This window comes from Canis aureus, chromosome 21 (assembly GCF_053574225.1).
Source record: "Canis aureus isolate CA01 chromosome 21, VMU_Caureus_v.1.0, whole genome shotgun sequence".
Taxonomy (NCBI): domain Eukaryota; kingdom Metazoa; phylum Chordata; class Mammalia; order Carnivora; family Canidae; genus Canis; species Canis aureus.
The window spans coordinates 33,847,730-33,874,143 of NC_135631.1; the positions used below are offsets into that span (position 1 = coordinate 33,847,730).

At 36.1% G+C, this 26,414-nt stretch overlaps 1 protein-coding gene across 5 annotated transcripts in view; it reads left to right on the forward strand.

The window, feature by feature from the left end:
- Nucleotides 1-26,414, forward strand: part of PCLO (piccolo presynaptic cytomatrix protein) — a 390,788-nt gene that overhangs the window by 332,094 nt on the left and 32,280 nt on the right. For all 5 annotated transcript variants that reach the window (XM_077863838.1, XM_077863839.1, XM_077863841.1 and 2 more), the window contains 2 exons: nucleotides 7,539-7,680; nucleotides 11,681-11,754. In XM_077863838.1, the coding sequence (XP_077719964.1) occupies nucleotides 7,539-7,680; nucleotides 11,681-11,754 (216 nt within the window). The remainder of the gene's footprint in view (nucleotides 1-7,538; nucleotides 7,681-11,680; nucleotides 11,755-26,414) is intronic.

The window sequence follows — 26,414 nt, forward strand, 5'->3', positions numbered from 1 at the left end:
TGCACAATCATAATTTTTCCAGTAGCTGAAGACAGTAGGTAACTGGAGATCTCTTCCAAGATATGTCATAGTTGTCTCTAAACTTTCTATGCTTTTCTTCTTTTAAACTGTATTTCAGAATCCCTTCTTTCCTTTCTCATTTAATGTTAATTTATAATTCTTAAGATTATATATAACAAATGACAATATTTTATTTAATATTTAAACTATTTTATTGGGCTTGATTTAGGTCAGATTATGAATGTATGTCCATATATATTATATATTGTTTTCTACTTTCAAAACTTGACTAGAAAATTGCCTATCAGCTTTATCAAGCTGCTCCTAACCTAAAGTAGAGAAGGGATATTATAAAGTTAGAATAACTGTTATCTGTGTCCTTATCTTAAAGATAAGGCTTATTGGAAAAAATTGTTATGAATTGTTTCCTTTTATCTCCTATGGTATTATCTATATTACTGGTCTCATATATTTAAATTAATTTTGTTGGCACTACACTGAGGATCATCACTTTGATTCAAATTTGAGAAAAAATTTTACTTCTTACCTAATTCTTGACTTTTATTGTCAAGTAACAATTTAATGTGTTTTCAAATAATTAAAGCTAAAAAGGAATTCTGAAAATATTTATCATTTATAGACAATATTATTTGAATAACGTATATTAGCTCATCATTTATTCATATTCATATACACACTTTTTGAATGACTATTATGTTCCAGAACCTCTTCAAAGCATTAGTGACCCTGCAGTGAACAAAACACATGAAAATTGCTGCATTGTTGCCTTTTAGGTAGATTTCCCTGGAAGTCTCCCATCCTAGTAATATTTATTGAATAACCAATTAGATATCTGGGAAGAATTAGGAAGAATGGGAAAAGTGTAGGTTTTGCTCCCCTGAGTTTGAAAAAGAAAAAATGCCTTATGTTTATATGCATTCAAACATCCTCATGTTTAGAAATATCTGGAAATATAATTAATTATATTTTTATTTGTCCTGGCTCTGGTTCTCACTAATGATCTTTACAGTCCCCTGTGCTATAACCAACTATAGGAGGGGAGAAAGTAATAATTGTCCAAACTCCTCTTTATTCTCTGCCCTCTGACTACAACATATAAATGATTGGAAAAATAATAGTGTTTGTTATAACGTTAGCCATGTAAAACAGTCTGCTTTGGGCAAAATGTTAATATAAATCAAACTTTGTGGATTTGATTTAAGGAGAAAATCTTTGTTATCTACATGTTCATGATCTAAGTTACCAATTTCAGGATTATGTAAGAACGTTTTCCAAAACTGATTATTTTTAAATTACTTTCCACTCAAACAATCCTGCATGTTTTCCAATCAAACTGCAACAGAGAATACTTGTGGTTCAAAATACAATTAAATGAATATTGAAAAATTAGGAGTGGCTTTTGAGAACTTAATTCAGATCTTGCATTTTTTCCAAGTATGAGTCTCCCTACTATTAATCTTTTAAAGATAAAAACTATTTCTTGTGTTATAACAATTATGGTAGCATGTTTTAGCACAAAACCAAAACTTGGTACTTAGTAAATTCTTTGTTGATTCTCTCTCTTCAGAAACAGATAGATTTAGAGCCTAAATTTATTAAAGATAAAATATTTTTTATCTTATGATAATATCTTAAACTTTTTTCCATTAGTTACTAAGAAATTTTGGTTCCTACTTAAATTGTATTTATTTTAAATATTTTAAATATTAAAATGTCAATATTTATTTAATATATTTAATTTAAACATTTAAATATTTTATTTACTTCTTTGAAAACTAGTTCTGAATCAAAAACCTTAAAAACAGAAGATGTACCTAAAAGGCAACAATCCAGCAAAAATCTAAGAACTATAGCATAGTGAGCCATCACATATATTTATGTAAAAAAAAAAAATCCTCTCTACTATGTTATTAGTTAAATTTTACTCTCCCTTACAAACACCTGTTATAGTAAAGTTATGTATTATTACTTCTGGGAGTGATCATTAATCCCACTATCTACAAAGCTAGAGAATGAATGACGAGTGAGTACAGGGAAATATCTGAAAATTACTGATAGCATTAGATAAAAACAGATCGCATTGACTATTGAAATGTCTTGGAAATTCAGTCCTAAGGCCAATATGGATGGAGAAGGAAGAGTGTGAACGTGACTAAGCTTTACCACCATTCCTGGGACTTAGTAAATAAGAGGCATCCTTCCTCTCTGAAAGAAGCTACTATGTGAATATGGAATATCTGAAGGAACATACTTTGATTTTTTTTTTTTAAATATTTATTTATTTATGATAGTCACAGAGAGAGAGAGAGAGGCAGAGACATAGGCAGAGGGAGAAGCAGGCTCCATGCACCGGGAGCCCGATGTGGGATTCGATCCCGGGTCTCCAGAATCGCGCCCTGGGCCAAAGGCAGGCGCCAAACCGCTGCGCCACCCAGGGATCCCCATACTTTGATTTTTATAAGGGAAAAGAACTGCAACATTCCATTTCTCATAGTTTGTTATAACTTTCCAAAATTATATATATATATAATATACATATATATATATGTAATTTGCCATTTTAAAGAAATGACATAGAAGTCTGAGGTGTTTTCAGTACATTCATTTGTAAAAACTTGCAATTTGGAAGTATGTGGAAACTCCTACAAGTAGCCATATCGAAACTACCTATCCTATGGGGGGAGAAGAGGATGGCTGGTTTCCTGAGAATTTTTCCAAATCAGATAACGAATACACTGAAGTAATATTTAAAAATATTAAATTGTAAAACACCACACTTCATTTTAATACCCCTAAACTGTCATAGGGAGCATAAAAAATGTGATTGGACCTAATTCAAGGGAAAACCTAACAAATTATGCTGATAACAATGGAACTTCAGGTTCACGTTCAAAGCAAATCAACTCATAAATGAGATAAAACTGCCAAATATCATTAGTAAAAATAACCAGAAAAACAACAGCAATAAGAATGGACACAGAGAGAGAAAGACAGGCAGTGGGAAGAAAGTACAAAAGGTCACCAAAATAATGCTCAGCTAAGTTAAAGTTAAAGCTAGCAAGAGAGGAAAATTGTGTGTGTGTGTATACACATAATACCTAAAATAGCCAATTATTTCGGTTCCATCATCAAGCTATTGAAATAAAATAATTACCGACTGATTTAGTTTCGATCTATGAAGATACTACTGTGTCAACCAAGTAATTTGAGATACTATAGACTACCAATATTATAAATCATTCCTAAAATATTTGGATATAACGGAGTTGGACCAAGGATGTAAAACCAGTGATAGAACATCGCAGGCAGCAAGGCCTTGTTCTGCATCCCAAGCACAGAATTCTGAGGTGGGCAGAGAACTCACAATATCAGTTTGAGACCATCAGATGTGATAGAAAAGTGGATTAGAACTTTTTAGTTTTTATTTTTTTTCTCTCATTGATTAGCGTGTGACGTGGAGCAAATCACTTCATCTTTCCAGGGCTTGGGCTTAGTTTTTCTATAGGCCAAATGATGGTTCTGGGGCGGGCTATCTCTAGAATCTTTACCAGCTTTTAATTTCCATGATTCCACAATTATAGTCTCCAATTCTGATCGACGGACTGTAAGCCCAGTGCTGCCATCGTGTGGTAGGTACACTGATAGTTCTGCATTTTTAAGTTTGGTTGAGGAGGGAAAAACCAACAGAGCAAACTAATTGAAGACAGATGTGCAGTCGAAAAGACACTACCAGGTTTAATTAAGGTTAGCCACAGTGGAGTAATAAAACAAAATGATGTCTAACCATCTAGCATCTGAAGAAAATGAAGAGGTCAAAAAATAATTTAAAACAGATTGAATTGCTTCACAGAAGATAAAATATGTTTACTTGAAATGCCCCCTCAATAATTGAGTATGGAAATGATTTAACACTCTAGGATATATTCCTCTAGGGTACAGGAGCCCTCTCTGTGGGAGTGGGCTTATTCCATCATATATTTATGTAACACATTCTTTCTCCTAGTTGGTACTTAATAGTACAAATAAGAATTAAAAGGAGAGTAGATGCAAAAATGTAGGTCCATGGTATCTGAGACTCTGATTAAAAGAGAATAAAGCAAATGTGGAATCGTTTTAAATTATTAATTTGGAATCATAAGACTATGGAAAGTCAGATTTAGTTTGAATGTTTTAAAATATTATTTTAAAATAGCACTGGTTTTAAATATTATTAAATGTATATTGAAATATAAGCCAGTGTTTGCCAGTCCAGATCTGGAATCAGCACAAGTACTAATGTCTGTAAGAACACAGTCTTGTCCTCCCATGGAATGCTATTTATACTATTTCTTACTGTCATTCCAATTTGAATGCATATATAAAATATCTATGGTCTGTTATGAACTTTTAAAAAAAATTCACAAAACTTTTTTAAAAATTCACAAAAATTCACTTCTTTGTTTAGTGCGTGATCATTAAATATTCCTTTCAATTACACTGGCTTCAGAGGGATTAGGAAAACAAAACATCTAGTTGAATGATTTTTCTCTACAATATGACAGATTAAATTTGCATCTCTTTTTTGAAAGCTACAAGAAAGTTGTGTTGTCCCCAGTTTCCTTGACAAAACATGGAGAGAAAACCCCTCCCACCTCAAGTGGTGGTGTTAACCAGAGATTTATGATTTGCATAGTGGACACAGCCAGGTGAAAAGTAAAATATCTACTAAATCATTTGGATGTTTCAGTTGTTGGGTTGAGAGAAAGAATTGTTAATGTTATTATTATCATTTCATGGGATATTGCTTCAGAATAGTTCCAGGATAAGCTTTTAAGAAGGCTACTGTGGAGAACACAGGCTCAGCTTCCAACAGCAACATGGGTGTGACAAGCAGAACTAAAGACAGAAAGTGGTCAATGCAATAACAGAGCTGTGATCTGTGCTGGAGAGCGCGGGTGTAAAAGAGTTGGTTTCTGAGTGGGGGGATGAGGGAAATGCACAGAGCAGGAGCAACCCGAGCTGCGCCTTTATGGACGGGTACAATTTTGATTTGAGAAAGTGATGGGGGCAGAGAAAGGCATGGCCAAATTGGAAGAACCGTTCCAGCCACAGGTCAGGAGAAAAAACAAAACAAAACACAATGCCAAACCAGAGGGAGCCAGCCTGAGTGGTCTAAGGGGACTTCTGTGGAAAACATACAAAGGAGAATGATGGGAGAGAAATAGATGCTTAAGGACTTTGAGAGGCAAACTAAAGAATGTGACCAAACTCATGATATCTTGAAATTACATAAGATCTAGCCTCTGATATCAAGTCATAAAAGCACTTTATTCATTAACGTGTTTGAGATAATGCAGGCTTAGCCCAGTGAAATTAATATGTTCTTGTTTGGAGACTTTTTCAAGAAAAAGAAATTAGAAAATCTACACATTTGATGACAGTAAAGTGTTTCATTCAATATCATACTAAAAAAATAATAACAGCACTGTTGATTAGATTACATGATGCCAATCAAAAAGTTTGGCAGCTTTCCTTTATTTACAACCAGTTGACTAATCTGACTCATTCTGTGTTTGATTATACAGTTTAATTTACCTTATAAATGTTCATAATTTTATATCATAGTCAGATATCCTTTATACTTTTTAAGTTATCCTTTTAAAAAGTCCTTACGTTAACACTAAATACACCATCTGGGTTTCTTCTACAGAAGTTAAAGAAAACATCAAACAGTACAATGTTTTTCTGTTTCCTCAAATCTACTATGCGTTACTAGTAATTCACTGCCGATTGGTTATTTAACAATATTCAAGCCTTTTTCTAAATAGCTAGTCCCAACTTATAGACACGTGATATATTACTGGCAAACACTTCTTCCTTATTTCCTTATTCTGAGAAAGTGATCTTGCCATCACTGGAATATATATAATAGCAATTCCTGGTGGGTTTAGAGAATCTGTTGTCCTGAAATAGGAAGAAGCCGGGAAGTAAGGAAAAGCCAAAACCTTTACAAGACTTGATCCTGATTACCCGGATGGTGGATTTCCTGTCCTCGAGTGGTTTCCCTCACAATGTCTGTATTCTTCCCTTCATTTGGATATATTGGTTTTATTAAAATTCCACAGAGTAAGAGTCATTATTTTTGTATACATCCCTTTTAAGAAAAATATAGGTATCTCAAAATCATTAAATGATTATCAATTATTTGCCCAGCTGTGTGCATCTATCCAATTGCTTAACAAACTCCTGATTGAATGCAGGTGTATTTATAGAAGAGAATGACTCTAAGTAGTTTTGTAGCCTAGAACATGTCTAGAATTAGAAAGAAAATCAAGGCAGATTCATTGTCAGGACTAGATATGCTCAGAGATAATAGGGAGTCGCGATTGACAGGAAAGCCCAGAAGAGGTTGGGAGTAAGGCAAATACAATCACAGGATGAGGAAGAGAAAGTCACTGAGCTCCTGCTTCATCTCACTCCTCATGGTCACAGTCTTGTGAGCTGAGGTATGTGTTACTGACCCCACTATTTTCAAATGTGAAAGTTGAGGCTGTTTAGATTTACTCCAGAATGAGGTAGGATTCCAAATCCTGTCAGTATGATCAAAGCCCATGCTCTTAAATTCTGACCATGTGGCAGAAGACAGAATTATAACTTTAAAAATCTACCTCGAGAAGCTTCTCTCCACAAAAGAGCAAACACTTGCCTTCTGTTTTTTTGTTCCAAAAGGTCCCCCCAAGTCTCCTCTGATCTAGAACTCCACTAACAGTATTGGAACTGTACTCCTCCTGTATTGAGCAGCACAGAATTAGGTTTCTATGGGAATATGGGTTCCTTTATACCAAAAAAAAAGTCACCCTTAAGGAATTTTTGACACAAGTCCCAATCATAAGTGAAGACATGCCAAAGGGGAAGCAAAGGTCTTCAAACTTTAAAACCTGCTGGAGATAGTTATTAGAGATACATGCAAACAAGAACAGAATTCTTCAATCACATCTTGAAATCATCTGGTGTGTTTTGCATCTTCACTTCTCAGAAGAAAAAGAGATTATTGATTATTTCTATTTAATATGGAAAATAATTGAGAAATTTTCCCTTATCTTGCTGTTTCACTCTACCCAAGTCTTTCTAAATTCCTTGCTCCATGAAATAGCCAAAATTCATATATGTTACTCATATTCCTTACTATAATACTGTACAAATAAACCACAAATAGCAATAAGAATAATGGTAATAGTCATAGAACAGCTACATACTATTTACCTCGGTCTATAATCTGATGTTTTATTCCTTGAAACAATTGAGGTTTTTGTTTTGTTCCTTTATGTCCAATAAAAATACTCAAGCATTTAGTGTTACCACAGCACGTTCTTGGCTAAGGAAAAGAAACTGAAAGGCAAGTTAAGAAATGTGGAGTTCTTGTTAGAGCTGTGTCATTATCCATGTAAATGAAGAAAACATTTTATTATGCATTTGGAGATCAGTGGGAGTTTCATTGATTGATTGACTGTGGTGTTGACTCTTCCCACACCATGCAGCAAAGCCTACCAACCACCGGCCTGCAGAAAGCTCCGTGTCCACCGGCTCCTCGGGCAGCAGCTTTGGCAGCGGGTATAGTGTCGACAGTGAAGGGAGCAGCAGCACTGCAGGGGAAACCAATCTATTTCCTATTCCTAGGATGTAAGTGTTTTTTTTTTTTTTCTTTTTTTCACTACAAAGTTAACAGCATGATGACTAAGCTTTTCTTAACACTTAACAGGAAATAACTAGATAATTATCCAGTTCTGAGTCATTGTCCCTGAAGCACTTCAGCTGTTTATGCCTACATAGAAAATAGAAGATTCAGGAAAGATTGGATTAAGGAGGAATGCTGGTCACTTCCAGGACTATTTAATCAGGGCAATCTGTATTTAATAGAAAAACTGCCAGCATAATAACTAAATTAAGTTCAGCAGCAACAGTCTGTTGATGCTTCAATCACATCATGACCACACACAAATATTATTGGTATTTGAGATAAAGTTAGATTAATTTACTTTGAATAGGGAGAGATTTAAACAGATTTAAAAGCTCACATATCATTTTGGAAATAGATAACACATTGGGCTTCTTGTAGACACTTTTCAGTTATAAATCTTACCACAATTAAAATGGAAGATTTTGAACTAGAGCAAAATCAAGGAATACCTGGATGCCCATAGATAATCTTGGAATAGAGTTCATTAGTAACAATAGGTGAAGCCTCAAGAAAATGAAATTGCAAATCGAATGCAAAATGAAAGCAGATTGTATTTAGAATGTGTCATAATGGATCCAGTCATGTTGGTGGCAAAAGTTAGCATCCGAGATACATATGTAGGTTATGTCTGTTCCAATATCAGAGTCTATACTTTTCAGCCTTTTCTTCTCCTCCGAGGTAATTAGTTTTCCGGGATTTCAAAAACATCCTCACCACACCCATCTCCAGGATCTAGGTCAGGGCAAATCTAGCTTTGCAAGGTCTGTGAGCTAAAAATGGCCTTTGCAGTTTGAAATGTTTGGGGAAAAGACACCAGAAGAAGAATCGCATTTTGCAACATACAAATTATATGAAATTGAGATTTCGGTATCCATAAATAGGGTTTTATTGGAAGCCACACCCATTCGCTTATGTCTTACCTAATGTTGCTTCCTCACTATAGAGGCAGGAGAGTACAGAGACCATTCAAACCATTTCCTATCTGGGCCCCTGGGAGTTTGCAAACCCCTGATCTGGGCCCCTGTTAAAGGATCTTCATTTCTCCAATGTTGAATGAAGTCATTTCCAGGAGTAGATTTTCTATAGTAGATTTTCTATATATAGATATATATATCTATATATAGATAATGGCTCAGTTTACAAAAGCAAAATAATGGGGGAAAGGAGTTTGGACAGTGAAAAATGTGTTTATTTTGTGATTTTCAAGTTATATTTTTCCTACTTAAATTGCTATATTATCGGATCACCTCCCCATCTTTTTTTTTTTTTCTTAAGACTTAGGCTACAGATTCAATACTTATATTTAATCAGGTTTTTTTTTTAATTGGAATTATTCTAAAAGGAATCTAATCTCATCAGTCCTCTGCCTCTGATGATCTTGTATGAAGAGGATTTCAGCAAATTCCTTACATTTCTCTCTCAGCTATGAATATCATATGAATTTGTAATTTTTTAACCACACATCATTTAATATCCTTCCAACTTATCCACACTTTTCAAAATAATTTAACACTGATGATAAAGTTATAACTTCAAGAGAAAAACCACGTTATTTCCTCAACATCTAAATATCTGAAGTGGAAATAGATTATGTATTTTTTGCATACACACCAATTTCCAATTTTATTTTTCCTATTTTCTTGTTCTCTTATAAATCAAAGCTTTTAAAAACTGCCTCAGACACATTATGTTTTGCCATATTGTTTTGCCAAAGAAAATTCTCTTTTCCAAAGCAGTATTTGGTATTTCTTTTATATGTCCTTTTGTGTCTAACACAATTATTGCTTAGGCCAACATGAGAGTTCAATAAATTTTTGGTGATTGATTAACAAGTATAAATTATAAACTGAGTAGTCAGCATGTTCTGAGATGAAGATTATTTCCTGGGAATTCAGGAAAATTGCATCCTTCATATAATCCACAGTTGCATTTCCTTCGTATTTCATTTAGCTTCACGATGCTGCAGAGGTACCTGTGGAATCTTAGAAATGCCTCTCCTGCACATTTTGTCTGTATACCTAATGTTACAGTCAGTTTTCGTTAAAAACAAAGACTGCAGCAGAATAGCAGATACCATTACAATTTGAAACCTAGGACTCAAGAGCAAATAAAAAGTTACCCGAATTTTACTATTACTAAAAATTATGAATATTTTGTTAAAATTTGGCATATATAGAATAGTAATTTTTCAGTACTCTCATCTGTTAGATGAACATTACTAAAATGATTTTCCTTTTCATTTGAGTTTGACTCAGTAACAAGCTGTCTGGTTCCCCTCACTAGTCATAGTAGCTGCCTACAGTAAGATTGCTACTGAGTTATTAAGCTCTTCTCTCTGTCTGATTGGCACAGAGCACAGTTAATTTTTTTTTTAATCTATCGTCTACTTGTATTGAATCTCACTGAAGCAGTTAAACAAATTAAAGTTTTGTGCGTTGCTTAATCAAGACTTTTTTGGTATATATTCAGATGCAGATGGTATCTACATGTATATAAGTGTGTGTGTATATAAATATGATATCTAACATTTTTGCAAGTCCTTCGCACTTGATAAAAATTTGTGTTGAAACCTCTGACCTAGAATAGTCATAATGGAAGATGTAATGGCTTGCAAGTTAAAATAATTTCGAAGTTTATATCTATTCCTCTTTCATTATGTGCAGGACCAACTCTATAGAATGGTAAGAGGATTTTTAGAGCAGTTTTCAAGTGAGATGTAATTGGATTCTCAAGAAAGAAATATAATTACATCTTCAGCAAATTCAGCAAACCAAATATTTTTGTGAAAGTAAGAACTAATTATCAGCAAATCCTGCCATGTCAGAATTATTGTCTAGAAAGTATAGTATCGAGATGTTATTTTGTTCAAACACCCTTTTTAACACTTAGGTGTTTTTATTTCATCATTTTAGAACATCTTATATAAGTATGTATAAAGGCAATTCCAAAATCTTTTCTATGCCATGTAGTTTTTTTTCTGACTGAAGAAATAAGAGGTAACCTATAGTGTTTGGACTGTTACATTATCAATATTCTGAACATACAGTGCTCAGAGTATCATGAATCCTTCATCGATTTAGCCTCCCAGAAAGTTCGGGGCTGAAACTAAAAGAGTACTAGACTCTGGCTGAATCCTAAAGTTGTTAGGTGCATACCTACTTATTAATATTTTCTATTTATTGAGTTTTATATTTCAGGCATTGTGTTAAGTACTTTATATACATTTTCCATGTGATTTTCTCATACCCAAAAGCTAGCTAGTGTTACTATCTTTACATTAGAAGAGGAGAAACAGATTTACCAGATTGAGTAGATTGCCTTAGATGACAACATAGCATGAAATAGTGAAGCCAGAGGCAGAGACCAGGAGGTCTGACTTCAAAAGCCAATATGCTACCCACAGTTGAAAATACAGACAAGGATCTGAAAGTCATTAAGTAAAATAAAAATCTATTATTACAATCTGTTATTATCTGTTATTACAATTAATTGTTATTATTATTACAAAAATCTGTTATTATTTTTGTAAGTCATTTAATTCAATATTTCCCTTCACATCAAAGGGTCTATACAGGTCATCATAACAAAACAAAGGTATAAAAAGTCTTCTCACTTCCTGAGTTTAAAAAACGGAGAAAAAAAGCAACACCCTAATTCTAAAACAAAATTTGAAAATTTCATGATAGTCTGATCTTTATAAATGAGTCTATGAATAAGACACTGAATTTAGAGGTATTCTGTTCAGACTAAGTACAAATAATAGGCCCCTATTTCTAAAATCAACATGATACAGAGGAATTTATTGTGTTCATACTTGCCCTTCAAGTAACTTATTTCAGGTCTGCTTATATACCGCCATTCTAATTTTGTGAACTGGGTTTCCTCATCGGCATTTAGGAGACCATGACTAAATATGTAACCTTTTATTTTCTTTTTAAACAGAGGGAAGATGGGACAGAATGGGCAAGAGCCCGTAAAGCAGCCAGGAGGAGGAGTGGGACTAGCCGACCCTGAAGGTAAGTCAGAATTGACAGCGTGGGATTCTGGTCGAATCTACATGTGATGCTATAAGTGTTTGATTTGTTTCCTTTGAATATAAATGTACATTTCTAAGTGCTAATGGCAAGAGCCCTGGCAAGGATGGCATCATTCTCTGTTACCTATTACATTAGAATTATTTCGTAATTTCATTGGACAATTTCCCAATTTCTTGATTTTTTTTTTCAATTTCTTGATTTATATTTAACGTGTAAGTACTTTGGGGTACTAAAAATATAAAAGAGAAAGAAGAGTGAGACGAGTGACAGGAGAGAGACTCGGGAGACTTTTTCAGGAAAAGCAAATATCTTGTTGAAATTTAAAAAAATTTTTTGTTCAAATACTGTGCAAATAGAAAATAAATCGTGAAACTTCACTTAAAATGGGAATTCTTAAATGTATGGAGCTCAGAAGAAATTAATGGAAAAAATCATTTTATAGGAAAAAAGACTTTTAAGGTGAAAACCCAATTTGAAGTTAAATTTGGTTTTATTAAACAAATGGTAAATGTATTACAAAATGCCAGAAAACCCTTAACTTCAGCAGACACATATTCAGTATCTGCAAGGTGCACAGTGACCAGCTTGTCTTTCAAGATACTGTGATAAGATCTGACGGCACGCTATCCTTCACTGAGTGTACAACCTCTCAGTAATTTCGACTATCTTAGTTCCTTTATACCAGCCTAAGTACTTTTCATGTATTATCTCATTTAATTGTTAAAGTTACCCATGAAGGTAAATAATATCCTATGCTGGTTTTACATAAGAAGAATCCAAGGTGCAAATATCATATGAGAGAAGAGCGAGCAACTTGAGCTCAGGCAAATGATGCCAAATCACCTGCTATGGAAAAGGATGACTAATGGCATGGTATCCCAAAGACACTAAATGGAGGAATAGGAAACCCAAATCCCTGTTATCTCACTGGTGACGGGATCTGTCATCAGAAACCTCATCTGGCAAATGCTGGATGCTAAGGATGCCAAATCCCTCGTGCATTTTCTGATTCTACTAAAAGTTTTTCTTTAGATTCATTCGAAGACTGTGTTTTCTTTACCTGCTGCCAATTTCCCCAGGGTTCCACCCTCATTCCACCAATCGTTTTAGACACTCTTTTTCTGCATAGACTCAGAAGTTCTCATCTATATGTTGATTAGTCCCAAATTTACCCTCCAGACTCCCTGGAATTCAGACTCCAGTAGTTCATGTCTGCCAGGCATTCATGTTCAACCAAGAGAATGGAAACCATGCTGAAGATTTATAATAGGGAAAGTTTATGGCTGGCAATGATTACATAGTCACGGTCTCCCTGAGAACCCGAGCCGGCGGCAGTGAGCTAGCAGACCTCTTAGGACGCAGAGGAGAGCCGCTGTCCCTGAGAGCTGAAGCCAGGGTGAGCCAGAAATGCAGGGAGCAGGAGGCAAGGAAGAGGAACAGCACTGTTACAAACAGATCCCAAGATACACAAGGACAGGGGGTGGGGTGGGAAGGTCCTGGTTACTTCTTCCTCCCATTCTCCAATCTCCACCAGTGTCTGACCAAATCTAGCTGGGGGCCACCTGCCAGGGGAGCCTGGGAAACATTCTTGGTGGGCAGCTGCCCTGATGGGAGGCGGAGAGACAGAGAATGGACCTAAGGTCCAAGAAGCACAGGGCCATTGCAGTATTTTGCCTGGAGATCTTATAGATGAATCAGATAACATATGTCCTGAACTTAATTCACCCTCTTCCAGATTTTGCCTCCTTCTCCTCCTATGCTCTTCTACCACTAACAAAGTCTACTCCTGTTTACACCATAATTTGCATATTTTGGTGTCATTGTTCTTTGACTGGAATGTACCTGTTTTTATGCCTGTGTCCTCCATACAGTTGAACAACAGTTAGACTAGGGCTATGCTTTAGTCATCCTGGTGGCCCCGCACTTAGCAGAGACCCTTGACAATAGAGTCGCTTCAAGAATGTTGAATAAATGAATGAATGAATGAATGAATGAATGACATAATTATGTATGAAAGTAATGTCCCTTGATTTTCATATGACTCTAGAATTCATCAATAGAGAAGCAATTCATGGGCACTTATTTCCAAGTTTAGTTACTTAATTTCACTTTTCTTTTAATTTTAAGTTTATAGATAAAATTAGTATAAGTGTTAATAGCTGCTAATGAATAAAAATTGTTCATCCTAATACTGTTTTCTTCTTTCTCATCAGTTCCACAAGAAGGAGTCAATCATAAACTATTTTATATTTTACTTAAACTTATGAGTCAATATGTTTATATTTTAGTGAACTGACTCTTACCTGTAGTTAATTTTGGATTAGCTATTGAGCAGAGGGCTGGAGGTTTAGGATGGGGATAAGATGGAATACATAATGTAATATAAGTCATTTATAGGTATGTGACCTTTTGGTAACAATAATCTGAATGGGTTGTTTTTGACTGAGTTACTTCTGAAATGTTGACAATAAGCAAATTCATAATTTACACATCTATATGAAGTTGAGCATGAATAGTTCTCTAAGAGATATATGAGATTGCTAATAATATAATGGAGAAGAAAACTGCAATAAGTATTTAACCTTTACAAATAATTTTAAATTTAAAAGAATACTTAGAGGGGGACCTGGGTGGCTTAGTTGATTAAGCATCTGACTTGGTTTCTGCTCAAGTCATGAACTCAGAGTTGTGAGACTGAGCCCTGTGTCGGCTCCGTGTTCAGTAGGGAGTCTGCTTGAGATTCTCTCTCTCCCTCTGCCTTCCCTCCACCCCATGCACATGTGCTCTCTCTCTCTTTCTTTCTCTCTCTCTCAAAATAAATCTTAAAAAAATACATAGAGAGTAGGGAGAAAATTATTAAATTATACAGGAATTTAATTATTCTGAGCACATAAGAAGAAAACATCAATTTAACATGCAAGATTTTGTTTTGTCCCCATAGAAATATTGAATCAACTCTGCTGTAAAGCAGGTATATTTATGATATACGTTTTGTTTTGAGTGATCCAGAGGACCGCTTTCACTTCCTTTTGTTGTCAGTCAGTATATATAGCCAGTTTATGGAGAACAAACAATCAAAATAGAGTTAGTGCAGTTTGTTCATAGACATTATATTTAGTTTCTTGACTGGATTTTTCCTCCTTTAAATTCTTCAGCAGGACACCAGAAAAAGCATCTCTTTGTAATTGTTAAGATTTTCCTGCGTGTTCCACTTCACCTTGAGTCTTTCATATTACTCATTTAAGCACTTTGTTTTATGCATACCTTGGTCCACTCTAAGGGAAAGTAATCTACGAAGATATGCATACGTTATATCAAGAGTGTATCATAGATTTTAAGTAATCACCCTTAGACAGTTTATTTTAGTAACACTTTTACTCTTGTTTTGGAGCTATAATGCACAGAATTCAAAAAGTAATGTTTTATGGGGTTAAAATTTTATGTGGAACATTTTATAGAATTTTTTTAATGCTAGTCATGTCCTTCTACTTACTGAGTAAATCTATTTATTCTTCATTCTGATTTTTTAAAAAATCATGTTCTACTTAGTCATTTTCTCCAATACTGTTGCATCTTCCCTATAGCAGTGACTCATAAATTTTAATCTCATTCTGATTAATCTCATGCTTAATGGGTCAGAATATGAGATCAATCAAAGGTTCTGAGGTTCCAACCTAAGTTGTAGTAGAAAATGGTAATATTTTGTGGACTATCTTTGAACTTTCACAATTTAAATAAGTGCACAATGTAAAGTAGAAATAAACACTATGTTTAACACATGATTAACATCCATTTCAGGGATCCCTGGGTGGCGCAGCGGTTTGGCGCCTGCCTTTGGCCCAGGGCGCGATCCTGGAGACCCGGGATCGAATCCCACGTCGGGCTCCCGGTGCATGGAGCCTGCTTCTCCCTCTGCCTGTGTCTCTGCCTCATTCTCTCTCTCTCTCTGTGACTATCACAAATAAATAAAAATTAAAAAAAAAATCCATTTCATTGTAGCTAATATTAAATTAAAACTGAATATAGGGCCGCTTGGATGGCTCAGTCGGTTAAGCATCTGTTTTCAGCTCAGGCCATGATCCCAGGGTCCTGGGACTTGGGCTCCCTGCTCAGCCTGGAGTCAGCTTGTCACTCCCCGCCACTCACGTCCAGCCCCTGCTCTCTCTAGCTCTTTCTCAAATAAATAATTTTTTTTTAAAATAAAGACACAGAGAGAAGCAGAGACACAGGCAGAGGGAGAAGCAGGCTCCCCATGGGGAGCCTGATGTGGGACTGGATCCCAGGACCCCGGGGATCACGACTTGAGCCAAAGGCAGACACTCAACCACTGAGCCACCCAGGTGCCCCAATAAAATCTTTAAAAAATAAATTAAATAAATACGTTTGAATATAAAAGAAAGCCATTTGGATTCCATCCAAGAGTGATATTAGTCAAGACTGACAATATCATGCGCTCTTCAGAAGAGCTCTACAAGTCTACTCCTCTTAAAGATTTAGATCAAAGAAATTAGACTTCCCAGTTGTAATGATAAGTGTTTTCCCAGTTTCCATTAAAACCCCCTAATACCCTTAATAGATGATCCAACCCTTTCCTACATTGTTTTATATACTTTTTTACATTGTTTTAATTAGGTATATTTAGTAGTGTTACTGTTTGTGAGTGGGCATCCATGGGTATTACATATAGTGACTGGCTTTACCCATTTATTCTCCTAAACCAGGTGTTCCAAGCTTTAGCAGCAGGCATTAAGAATTACACTTTGTATGAGGTTTAATTTGCTTGGCTGCATGTATTTAAAAAACAAATAACATTAATACATCATTTATTTTCTTAAGTATCTTTAGAAGCCTTAATTTAATCACTCAATTTCCATTTTCAATGGGCCAGAACAAATAAACCTCTACCATTAGAGAAATATGCTAAACTCTACCCACAAATGTTTTCAAATAATTGAGTCGGTGAAAGCACATAACCAATAATGCTAACCCAAGGAGGCAGGGGCCAGGGAGTAGGAGAGAGAACAAGATTCAATTCAACATCTTCCTGGAGGTGGGGTTTTTGTTGTTTTGAAAAAGCATGACAATTTATGTAGAAATAATTAAAGTCTATAATGATCACAACAATTTCATTTTAAATGGCATCTCAAGTCTATTTTATACACATATATATATTTTACATAGCTCTAAGGGTGATTAGTATGAGTTCTTTTAAGGTGAAAAAATACATTTTGCAAAGTCCATGAAACAAGTGCAGAACAGAAATGATTTCTTGCATTAAACCAATAAAAATTTAGGCCTCAGGATTGGAATTTCTATCTTGTTATCCTGTTTGAAGGCACGTAATTTTTCTTTATGTTCTGTTTCTTATATTCATTTAATTTTCTCTCTTTCCATGACCAGTTGGGTTGTTTAAAGATTAGCTCACAGAGAGAAAAATATAAAACCACTCTGAAAGACCCTCAATTAGAACATAACAGCTGGTCTAAGGGCAACCAAGTTACTTATCGAACACTTGTGACCAGCACTGGGATGAGCCCTGGGCTGCCGTGTAGAATGTGACACAGTCCTTGCCCTTCTGGAGCTTCTACTAGAGTTCCCACAACTCAGATAACAGTTATAATCTTGATCGTGAAGAAAAATTCATTTCACCCTCAAGACATTTCCATTTCTTCAGGCTCTATTTCTAATTAGACTAAGGAAATTTCAAATTAAATATGAAATGTCTTTTTTTTGTGTCTTTTATATATCACTTCTCCTTCTATTATTTTGGAGTTTTATGATCCTTTTCATTTTACTGATGTCAAGAATGATCTTTCAAGCAGCTAATTAATTAATCTTATTATTAAAGTATAGTTGACATTCAATGTTATAGCAGTTTCAAGTGTATTTCATCATGATTTGACAATTCTAGACATTACTCAGTTCTCATCATGATGTGTAGTCACCACTTGTCACAAATAATATTATAACACTAGTATAACAATATTATTGACAATCTTCCCTATGCTGTACTTTTCAATGCTATGACATTTATTTCATAACTAGAAGTTTGTATCTCCTGCTCAAGGAAGTAATTTTTAAATAAAATGTTATCTTTACTTAAGTTTGGTTTTATTGAAGATGACAATGGACAAAATTTAATTACAATATATTTACCATTGTAGATGTTTTGTTAAATTAATTAAGAAAATGTGATGTTATTTGATTTTTAATTCAATTTTGAGGTCAAGGGAAATGTGAATAGTGGATTATTTTCTATTGTTTGATTACTTGTGGCACACAAATTGTGCTTAAATATTGACCAAAAGATGCACATTATATTATAAAATTGTTTTCATTTTTTTAAATACTTTTTATTGAATTTCAATTTGCCAACATATAGCATAGCTCAGTGCCCGTCACCCAGTCACCCCATCCCCACATGCACCTCTCCTTCCCCTACTCCTTGTTCATTTCCCAGAGTCAGGAGTCTCTCATGTGCTGTCACCCTCACTGATATTTCCCACTCATTTTCTCTCCTTTCCCCCTTTAATCCCTTTCACTATTTTTTGTATTCCCCAAATGAATGAGACCATATGTTTGTCCTTCTCCGATTAACTTACTTCACTTAGCATAATACCCTCCAGGTCCATCCACGTCAAAGCAAATGGTGGGGATTCGTCCTTTCTGATGGCTGAGGAATATCCCACTGTATACAGAGACCACAGCTTCTCTATCCATTCATCTGTTGAAGGACATCGAGGCTCCTTCCACAGTGTGGCTGTTGTGGACATTGCTGCTATAAACATCAGGGTGCAGGTGTCCCAGCGTTTTACTGCATCTGTATCTTTGGGGTAAATCCTCAGCAGTGCAATTGCTGGGTCATAGGGCAGCTCTATTTTTAACTCTTTGAGGAACCTCCACACAGTTTTCCAGAGTGGCTGCACCAGGTCACATTCCCACCAACAGTGCAGAAGGTTCCCCTTTCTCCGCATCCTCTCCAACATTTGTTGTTTCCTGTCTTGTTAACTTTCCCCATTCTCACTGGTGTGAGGTGGGATCTCATTGTGGTTTTGATTTGTATTTCCCTGATGGCAAGTGACATGGAGCATTTTCTCCTGTGCTTGTTGGCCATGTCTATGTCTTCCTCCGTGAAATGTCTGTTCATGTCTTCTGCCCATTTCATGCCTGGATCGTTTGTTTCTTGGGGATTGACTGATTAGTTCTTTATAGATCTTGGATCCTAGCCCTTTATCTGATGTGTCATTTGCAAATATCTTCTCCCATTCTGTAGGTTGTCTTTTAGTTTTGTTGACTGTTTCCTTCGCTGTGCAGATTTTAATCCTGATTATGTCCCAATAGTTCATTTTGCTTTTGCTTCCCTTGCCTTCATAGATGTATCTTGCAAGACGTTGCTATGGCCAAGTTTAAAAAGGGTGCTGCCCATGTTCTCCTCTAGGATTTTGATGGAGTCTTGTCTCACATTTAGATCTTTCATCCATTTTGAGTGTGTCTTTGTGTCTGGTGTAAGAGAATGGTCTAGTTTCATTCTTCTGCACGTGGCTCTCCAATTTTCCCAGCACCATTTATTGAAGACCTTTTTCCCGTGGATAGTCTTTCCTGGTTTGTCGACTATTAGTTGACCATAGAGTTGAGGACCCATTTCTGGGTTTGGTATTCTGTTCCATTGATCTATGTGTCTGTGTTTGACATCACTGTCTTGATGACCACAGCTTTGTAGTACAACCTGAAATCCAGCATAGTGATGCCCCCGGCTCTGGTTTTCTTTTCCTTTCTTTCTTTCTTTTCTTTCTTTTCTTTCTTTTCTTTCTTTTGATAGTCATCACAGAGAGAGAGAGAGGCAGAGACACAGGCAGAGGCAGAAGCAGGCTCCATGCAGGGAGCCCGACGTGGGACTCGATCCCAGGTCTCCAGGATCGCGCCCTAGGCCAAAGGCAGGTGCTAAACTGCTGCGCCACCCAGGGATCCCTGGTTTTCTTTTTCAATATTCCCCTGGCTATTCGGGGTCTTTTCTGACTCCATACAAATCTTATGATTATTTGTTTCAACTCTGTGAAGAAAGTCCATGGGATTTTGATAGGGATTGCATCGAATGTGTAAATTGCCCTGGGTAGCATAGACATTTTCAGATTATTAATTCATCCAATCCATGAGTATGGAGTATTTTTCCATCTCTCTGTGTCTTCCTCAATTGCTTTCAGAAGTGTTCTGTAGTTTTTAGGGTATAGATCCTTTACCTCTTTGGTTAGGTTTACTCCTAGGTATCGTATGCTTTTGGTGCAATTGTAAATGGAACTGATTCCTTAATTTCTTTCTTCAAGTCTCATTGTTAGAGTATAGAAATGCCACTGATTTCTGGGCATTGATTTTGTATCCTGCCACACTGCTGCATGTCTGTATGAGTTCTAGCAATCTTGGGGTGGAGTCTTTTGGGTTTTCTAGGTACAGTATCATGTCATTGGCGAAGAGGAGAGTTTGACTTCTTCTTTGCCAATTTGAATGCCTTTTACTTCTTTTTGTTGCCCGATTACTGAGGCGAGGACTTCTAGTACTATGTTGAATAGCAGTGGTGAGAGTGGACCTCCTTGTCGTGTTCCTGATCTTAGGGAAAAGGCTCCCAGTGTTTCCCCACTGAGAATGATATTTGCTGTGGGCTTTTTGCAGATGGCTTTTAAGATGCTGAGTAATGTTCCCTCTATCTCTACACTCTGAAGAGTTTTGATCAGGAATGGGTGCTGTATTTTGTCAAATGCTTCCTCTGCATCTATTGAGAGGATCCTATGCTTCTTGTTTTTTCTCTTGCTGATGTGATCTATCACATTGATTGCTTTACGAGTATTGAACCAGCCTTGCATCTCGGGAATAAATCCCACTTGGTCATGGTGAATAATCTTAATGTACTGTTGGATCCTATTGGCTAGTATCTTGTTGAGAATTTTTCCATCTGTGTTCTTCAGGGATATTGGTCTATAATTCTCCTTTTTGGTGGGGTCTTTGTCTGGAATCAAGGTGATGCTGGCCTCATAGAACAAGTTTGAAACTATTCCATCCCTTTGTATCTTTCAGAACAGCTTTAGTAGAATAGGTATGGTTTCTTCTTTAAACGTTTGATAGAATTCCCCTGGGAAGCCATCTGTCCCTGGACTGTTGTGTCTTGGGAGATATTTGATGACTGCTTCAATTCCCTCCCTGGTTATTGGCCTGTTTAGGTTTTCTGTTTCTTCCTGTTCCAGTTTTGGTGGTTTGTGGTTTTCCTGAAATGTATCCATTTCTTCGAGATTGCCTAATTTATTGACATATAGCTGCTCATAATATGTTTTTAAAATCATTTGTATTTCCTTGGTACTGGTTGTGATCTCTCCTTTTTAATTCATGATTTTATTAATTTGAGTCTTTTTTCTTTTCAATGAGGCTGGCTAATTGTTTATCTATCTTATTAATTCTTTCAAAGAACCAGCTCCTGGTTTTGTTGATCTGTTCTGCTGTTTTCTTGTCTCTATTTCATTGAATTCTGCTCGAATCTTTATTAACTCTCTTCTTCCGCTTGGTGTAGATTTTATTTGCTGTTCTTTCTCCAGTTCCTGTAGGTGCAAGGTTAGCTTGTGTATTTGAGTTTTTTCCAATTTTTTGAGGGAGGCAATGTATTTCCCTCTTAGGACTGCTTTTGCTGTGTCCCAAAGATTTTGAACGGTTGTATCTTCATTCTCATTAGTTTTCATGAATCTTTTTAATTCTTCTCTAATTTCCTGGTTGACCCGTTCATCTTTTAGCAGAATGCTCTTTAACCCCCACGTGTTTGAGTTTCTTCCAAAGTTCTCCTTGTGACTGAGTTCTAGTTTCAAAGCATTGTGGTCTGAAAATATCAGGGGACAATCCCAATCTTTTGGTATGGTTGAGACCTGATTTGTGACCCAGTATGTGGTCTATTCTGGATAAAGTTCCAATGTGCACTTGAGAAGAATGTTATTCAGTTGTGTTCATATGCAAAGTTCTGTAAATATCTGTGAAATCCATCTGGTCAGTGTATCATTGTTTCTTTGTTGTGATGTTGTTTCTTTGGTGATGTTCGGCTTAGAATGTCTGTCATTTGCAGAAAGTGCCGTGTTGAAGTCTCCTACCATTAGTGCATTATTATCTAAGTATGTCTTTACTTTGGTTATTAACCGATTGATATACTTGGCAGCTCCCACATTAGGGGCATAAATATTCATGATTTTTAGGTCCTCTTGTTGCATAAATCCTTTAAGTATGATATAGTATCCCTCTTCATCTCTTACTACAGTCTTTGGGATAAACTTTAATTTATCTGATAATGAGGATTGCTACCCCAGCTTTCTTTTGAGGACCATTTGAATGGTAAATGGTTCTCCAACCTTTCATTTTCAGGCTGGAGGTGTCCTTAGGTCTAAAATGAGTCTCTTGTAGTCAGCAAATAGATGGGTCTTGCTTGTTTATCCAGTCTGATACCCTGGGCCTTTTGATGGGATCATTTAGCCCATTCACGTTCAGAGTAACTATTGAAAGATATGAATTGGGGATCCCTGGGTGGCGCAGCGGTTTGGCGCCTGCCTTTGGCCCGGGGCGCGATCCTGGAGACCCGGGATCGAATCCCACGTCGGGCTCCCGGTGCATGGAGCCTGCTTCTCCCTCTGCCTTTGTCTCTGCCTCTCTCTCTCTTTCTCTGTGACTATCATATGACTATCATAAACAAACAAAAAAAAAAAGCAGCCAGTCTTTAAAAAAAAAAAAAAGAAAAAGAAAGATATGAATTTAGTGTCATTGTAATACCTATTCAGTCCCTGTTTTTGTGGATTTTTTTTTGAGCTTCCTCTTTCTTTTACAGGGTCCCCCTTAAAATTTCTTGCAGACCTGGGTTGGTGGTCACATATTCTTTCAGTTTCTGCCTGTCCTGGAAGCTCTCTCTCTCTCTCCTTCTATTCTGAATGAGAGCCTTGCTGGATAGAGTATCTTGACTGCATGTTCTTCTCATTTAGGACCCTGACTATATCCTGCCAGCCCTTTCTGGCCTGCCAGGTCTCTGTGGAGAGGTCTGCTGTTAATCTTATATTTTTCCACATATAAGTTAGGGGTCTCTTGTCTCTTGCTGCTTTAAGGATTTTCTCTTTATCTTTGCAATTTGCAAGTTTCACTATTAAATGTTGAGGTGTCGAATGGTTTTTATTGATTTTGGGGCGGGGATCTCTCTCTCTCTCCTGGATCTGAATGCCTTTTCCCTCCCCAAATTAGGGAAGTTCTCAGCTATGATTTGTTCCCATATGCTTTCTGTCCCTTTGTCCCTCTTGGCGCTCTCTGGAACCTCAATTATATGTGGATTTTTTTCCTCCTGATGCTGTCATTTATTTCCCTTAACCTTTCCTCATGGGCTCTTAATTGTTTTTCTCTTTTTCCCTCAGCTTCCTTTCTTGCCATCAACTTTTCTTCTATGTCACTCCCTCTTTCTTCTACCTCATTAACCCGTACTATTAGGACCTCCAGTTTGGATTACATCTCATTTAATTGATTTTTAATTTCGGCCTGATTAGATCTAAATTCTGCAGTCATGAAGTCTCCTGATTCCTTTATGCTTTTTTCCCAGAGCCACCAGTAGCTTTATAATTGTGTTTCTGAATTAGCTTTCTGACATCAAATTGTAATCCAAATTCTGTAACTCTGTGGCAGAGAGTACTGTTTCTGATTCTTTCTTTTGTGGTGAGTTCTTCTTTCTAGTCATTTTGCTCAGTACAGAGTGGCTGTATGAGTGGGCTGAGTCAATAATATCAACCATGACCTAAGTAAATTGCATCCTAGATGATTCTTGTTGAAGCGAAAACCCTTCTCTCTGTAGTGTTCCAGGTGTTCTCTCTTTAAATCTCACGTCTAGTAGATCCCTGGATGGCTCAGCAGTTTAGTGCCTACCTTCAGCCCAAGGCATGATCCTGGAAACCCGGGATTCAGTCTCACGTTAGGCTTCCTGCATGGAGCCTGTTGCTCCCTCTGCCTCTCTGTCTCTCATGACTAAATAAATAAAATCTTTCTTTAAAAAATAAAAATAAAAATAAATCTCAGGTCGAACTCGTAGGTTTTCAGGATGGTTTGAAGGTTATCTAGGTATGTTGGTGGGGCCAAGTGAGTTGAGGATTCCTACCTCTCTGCCATCTTGCCCTGATCCCTATAAAATTGTTTTCAATGGATTGAATATGTTTGCTTGTTTTGAGTTTCTTACCCTAATTTTACTAATACATATACTTTGTTTTTTGTATATCTAAAATTGATCAGTGCTAAATATGAGTATTATCTATTATGTGAAACATTGCATTAAAAATTTGGATGTAACAGAGATTAATTCAATATATATGCTGATCTGAGCAGGATTACAATCTAGGATGGTCCTATCTCATAATCAACCAGCAAGTAAACTAGCATAGTCAGTCAAGGGGTAGAGCCGAAGCATTCACAGTGGTTGGAAACTGTGCCATACCTGCTGTTAAATATTTTATTACCTTTAATAACTATAATGTAGAGAAGAATTGTGATAACGATTCATAAGTTCAAGAGAAAATTATGGGCTTTAGGAAAGCATGGGTATTGCAAAGCCTGGCTAACTCTGTGCAAGTCAGGAGGCCTGATTCTGTGGAAGTGGTTGCAGGTGGTGACTGCTTTGAAATATGGACGAGATCTAAATAGATAACAATGAGAGAGGCAAATTCCCAGCTGAGGGATCACGGTCAGGAAAGGTGCAAATGGAAGAAAGGATATGGGGTATGGAGGGTAAAAGCTAATTCAGTGAAAATGGAGCAAAGTGTGCAAAGGAAGAGCAGAGAAACTGGAAATTTGAACAAAGTGAGATTGGATATGGAAGTTCATACTTCTGTGAACAATAGGAAGTATTGAATGTTAAGGAGAAATTTAGACAGTATCAACTCTTACAGTATTGAATCTTTCTGTGGAAAAACAAGGTTCTTTCTGTGGAAGAACAAGGTTCTTCTTTTACATTCAAATAATCTTTTAGAACTTTTTTGGGATTGAAGTATGGTTCACCCTTGAATAACACAGGGGTTACGGGGTGTGGACGCCCTGCACTGTTGATCATATATAACTTTTACTCACCCAAAACTTAACAACTATTAGTCTACTATTGACTGGAAGCCTTACTGATAACATAATCAGTTAACATGTATTTTGTATGTTATATATATTCTTCAATTCTTAAAATTCTTTTGTATGTTAAATGTATTATATGCCATATTCTTAAAATGCTCCAGTAAGCTGGAGCAAAGAAAATATTTAAAAAATCATAGGGAAAATATTTACAAGGCTGTACTGTATTTATAAAAGAAATCCGCATGTCAGTGGACCTGTACAACTCAAACTATGTTGTGCCAGAGTAACCATATATGTGTGAAATCCAAGTAGAAACAATACATATTATGTATTTGGACTGTGAATCTAGACCTCAGGATATAGGTCTCAGTTTGGATCTAGATTCAGAGTCATAATGTAGTAACATTTAGGGAATAGCTAACATGAACCAACAGCAGTGAGGTGCATTATCTCTCTTAAGCTCCATCCACCAGAAAAAGAAAAATCTCAGTAACAACATATACTAGCCTTCCCTTCCCCTGTCACCTTGCTGCAAGTCGTATATAGAGCAATTGAAAGCCAAAGGATTTTAGTGCTTTTGGGAGCATAGTCAAGACACAAATCCATTTGTGTCTGCCACCGAAGCCCATACTCTTAACCTAAACACAATGCTGCCTCACCAGGGTTTAGGGATGGCATTTGAAGATACTGAGATTACTGAGAAAAATGAGGATGTTTGTTTAGTTCATTGATATGAGTAACATAATATGTGAACAAAGGGTTGAGTCCAGTGCTTTCAAAATGGCAATTTATTTTTTTTAATTTTTAAAAAATATTTATATATTTATTTTAGACAGAAAGAGAGAGAGCATGTGCGTGTACATGTGCAGGAGGGGCAGAGGGAGAGGGAGAGAGAATTTGAAGCAGTCTCTGTGCTGAACATAGAACCAGGCACGGGGCTCAATCCTAGGACCCTGAGACCATGACCTGAGCTGAAACCAAGAGTTGGACACTTAACTGGCTGAGCCACCCAGGTCTTCCTAAAATGGCAATTTGAGCCCCTGAGTCCTGAATTTAAAAACAAATATACGTGGGGTCAAATTTATAAATAATTTTGTAAACAAAATTATTTCTTCCTTAATTATTTGCTTAGGGATTCTTTACCCAATTGAGGATGTTAGGTACATAATGATTTCTATTTTTATCTAATTCTTTTGTTGTGTGAAATGTAATATTTAACTAAGTCAATTTCTTTTATGCCATGTGATGAAGTAACAGCAAATCAACTTTCCTGGAAACATTTGTTGAATAAACTTTCTTTGCCTCACTGATACAAAATGCCATATTATTCACACTCAAAAAATTTAAGTATACAAATGTCTTGTAATGGGCTTTCTGGAATATTTTATTGATCTATCTGCCACACTTGTTTAATTATCCTTTTATTTTCAGTTTCTTAAATTGACTGTTTTTACCTGTTTATTTTTTTTAAAAGAACTTTAAATTTCTCTTTGTTGAGAATCAGAGAAAATTCCACATAAATATTCATTGAAATTATA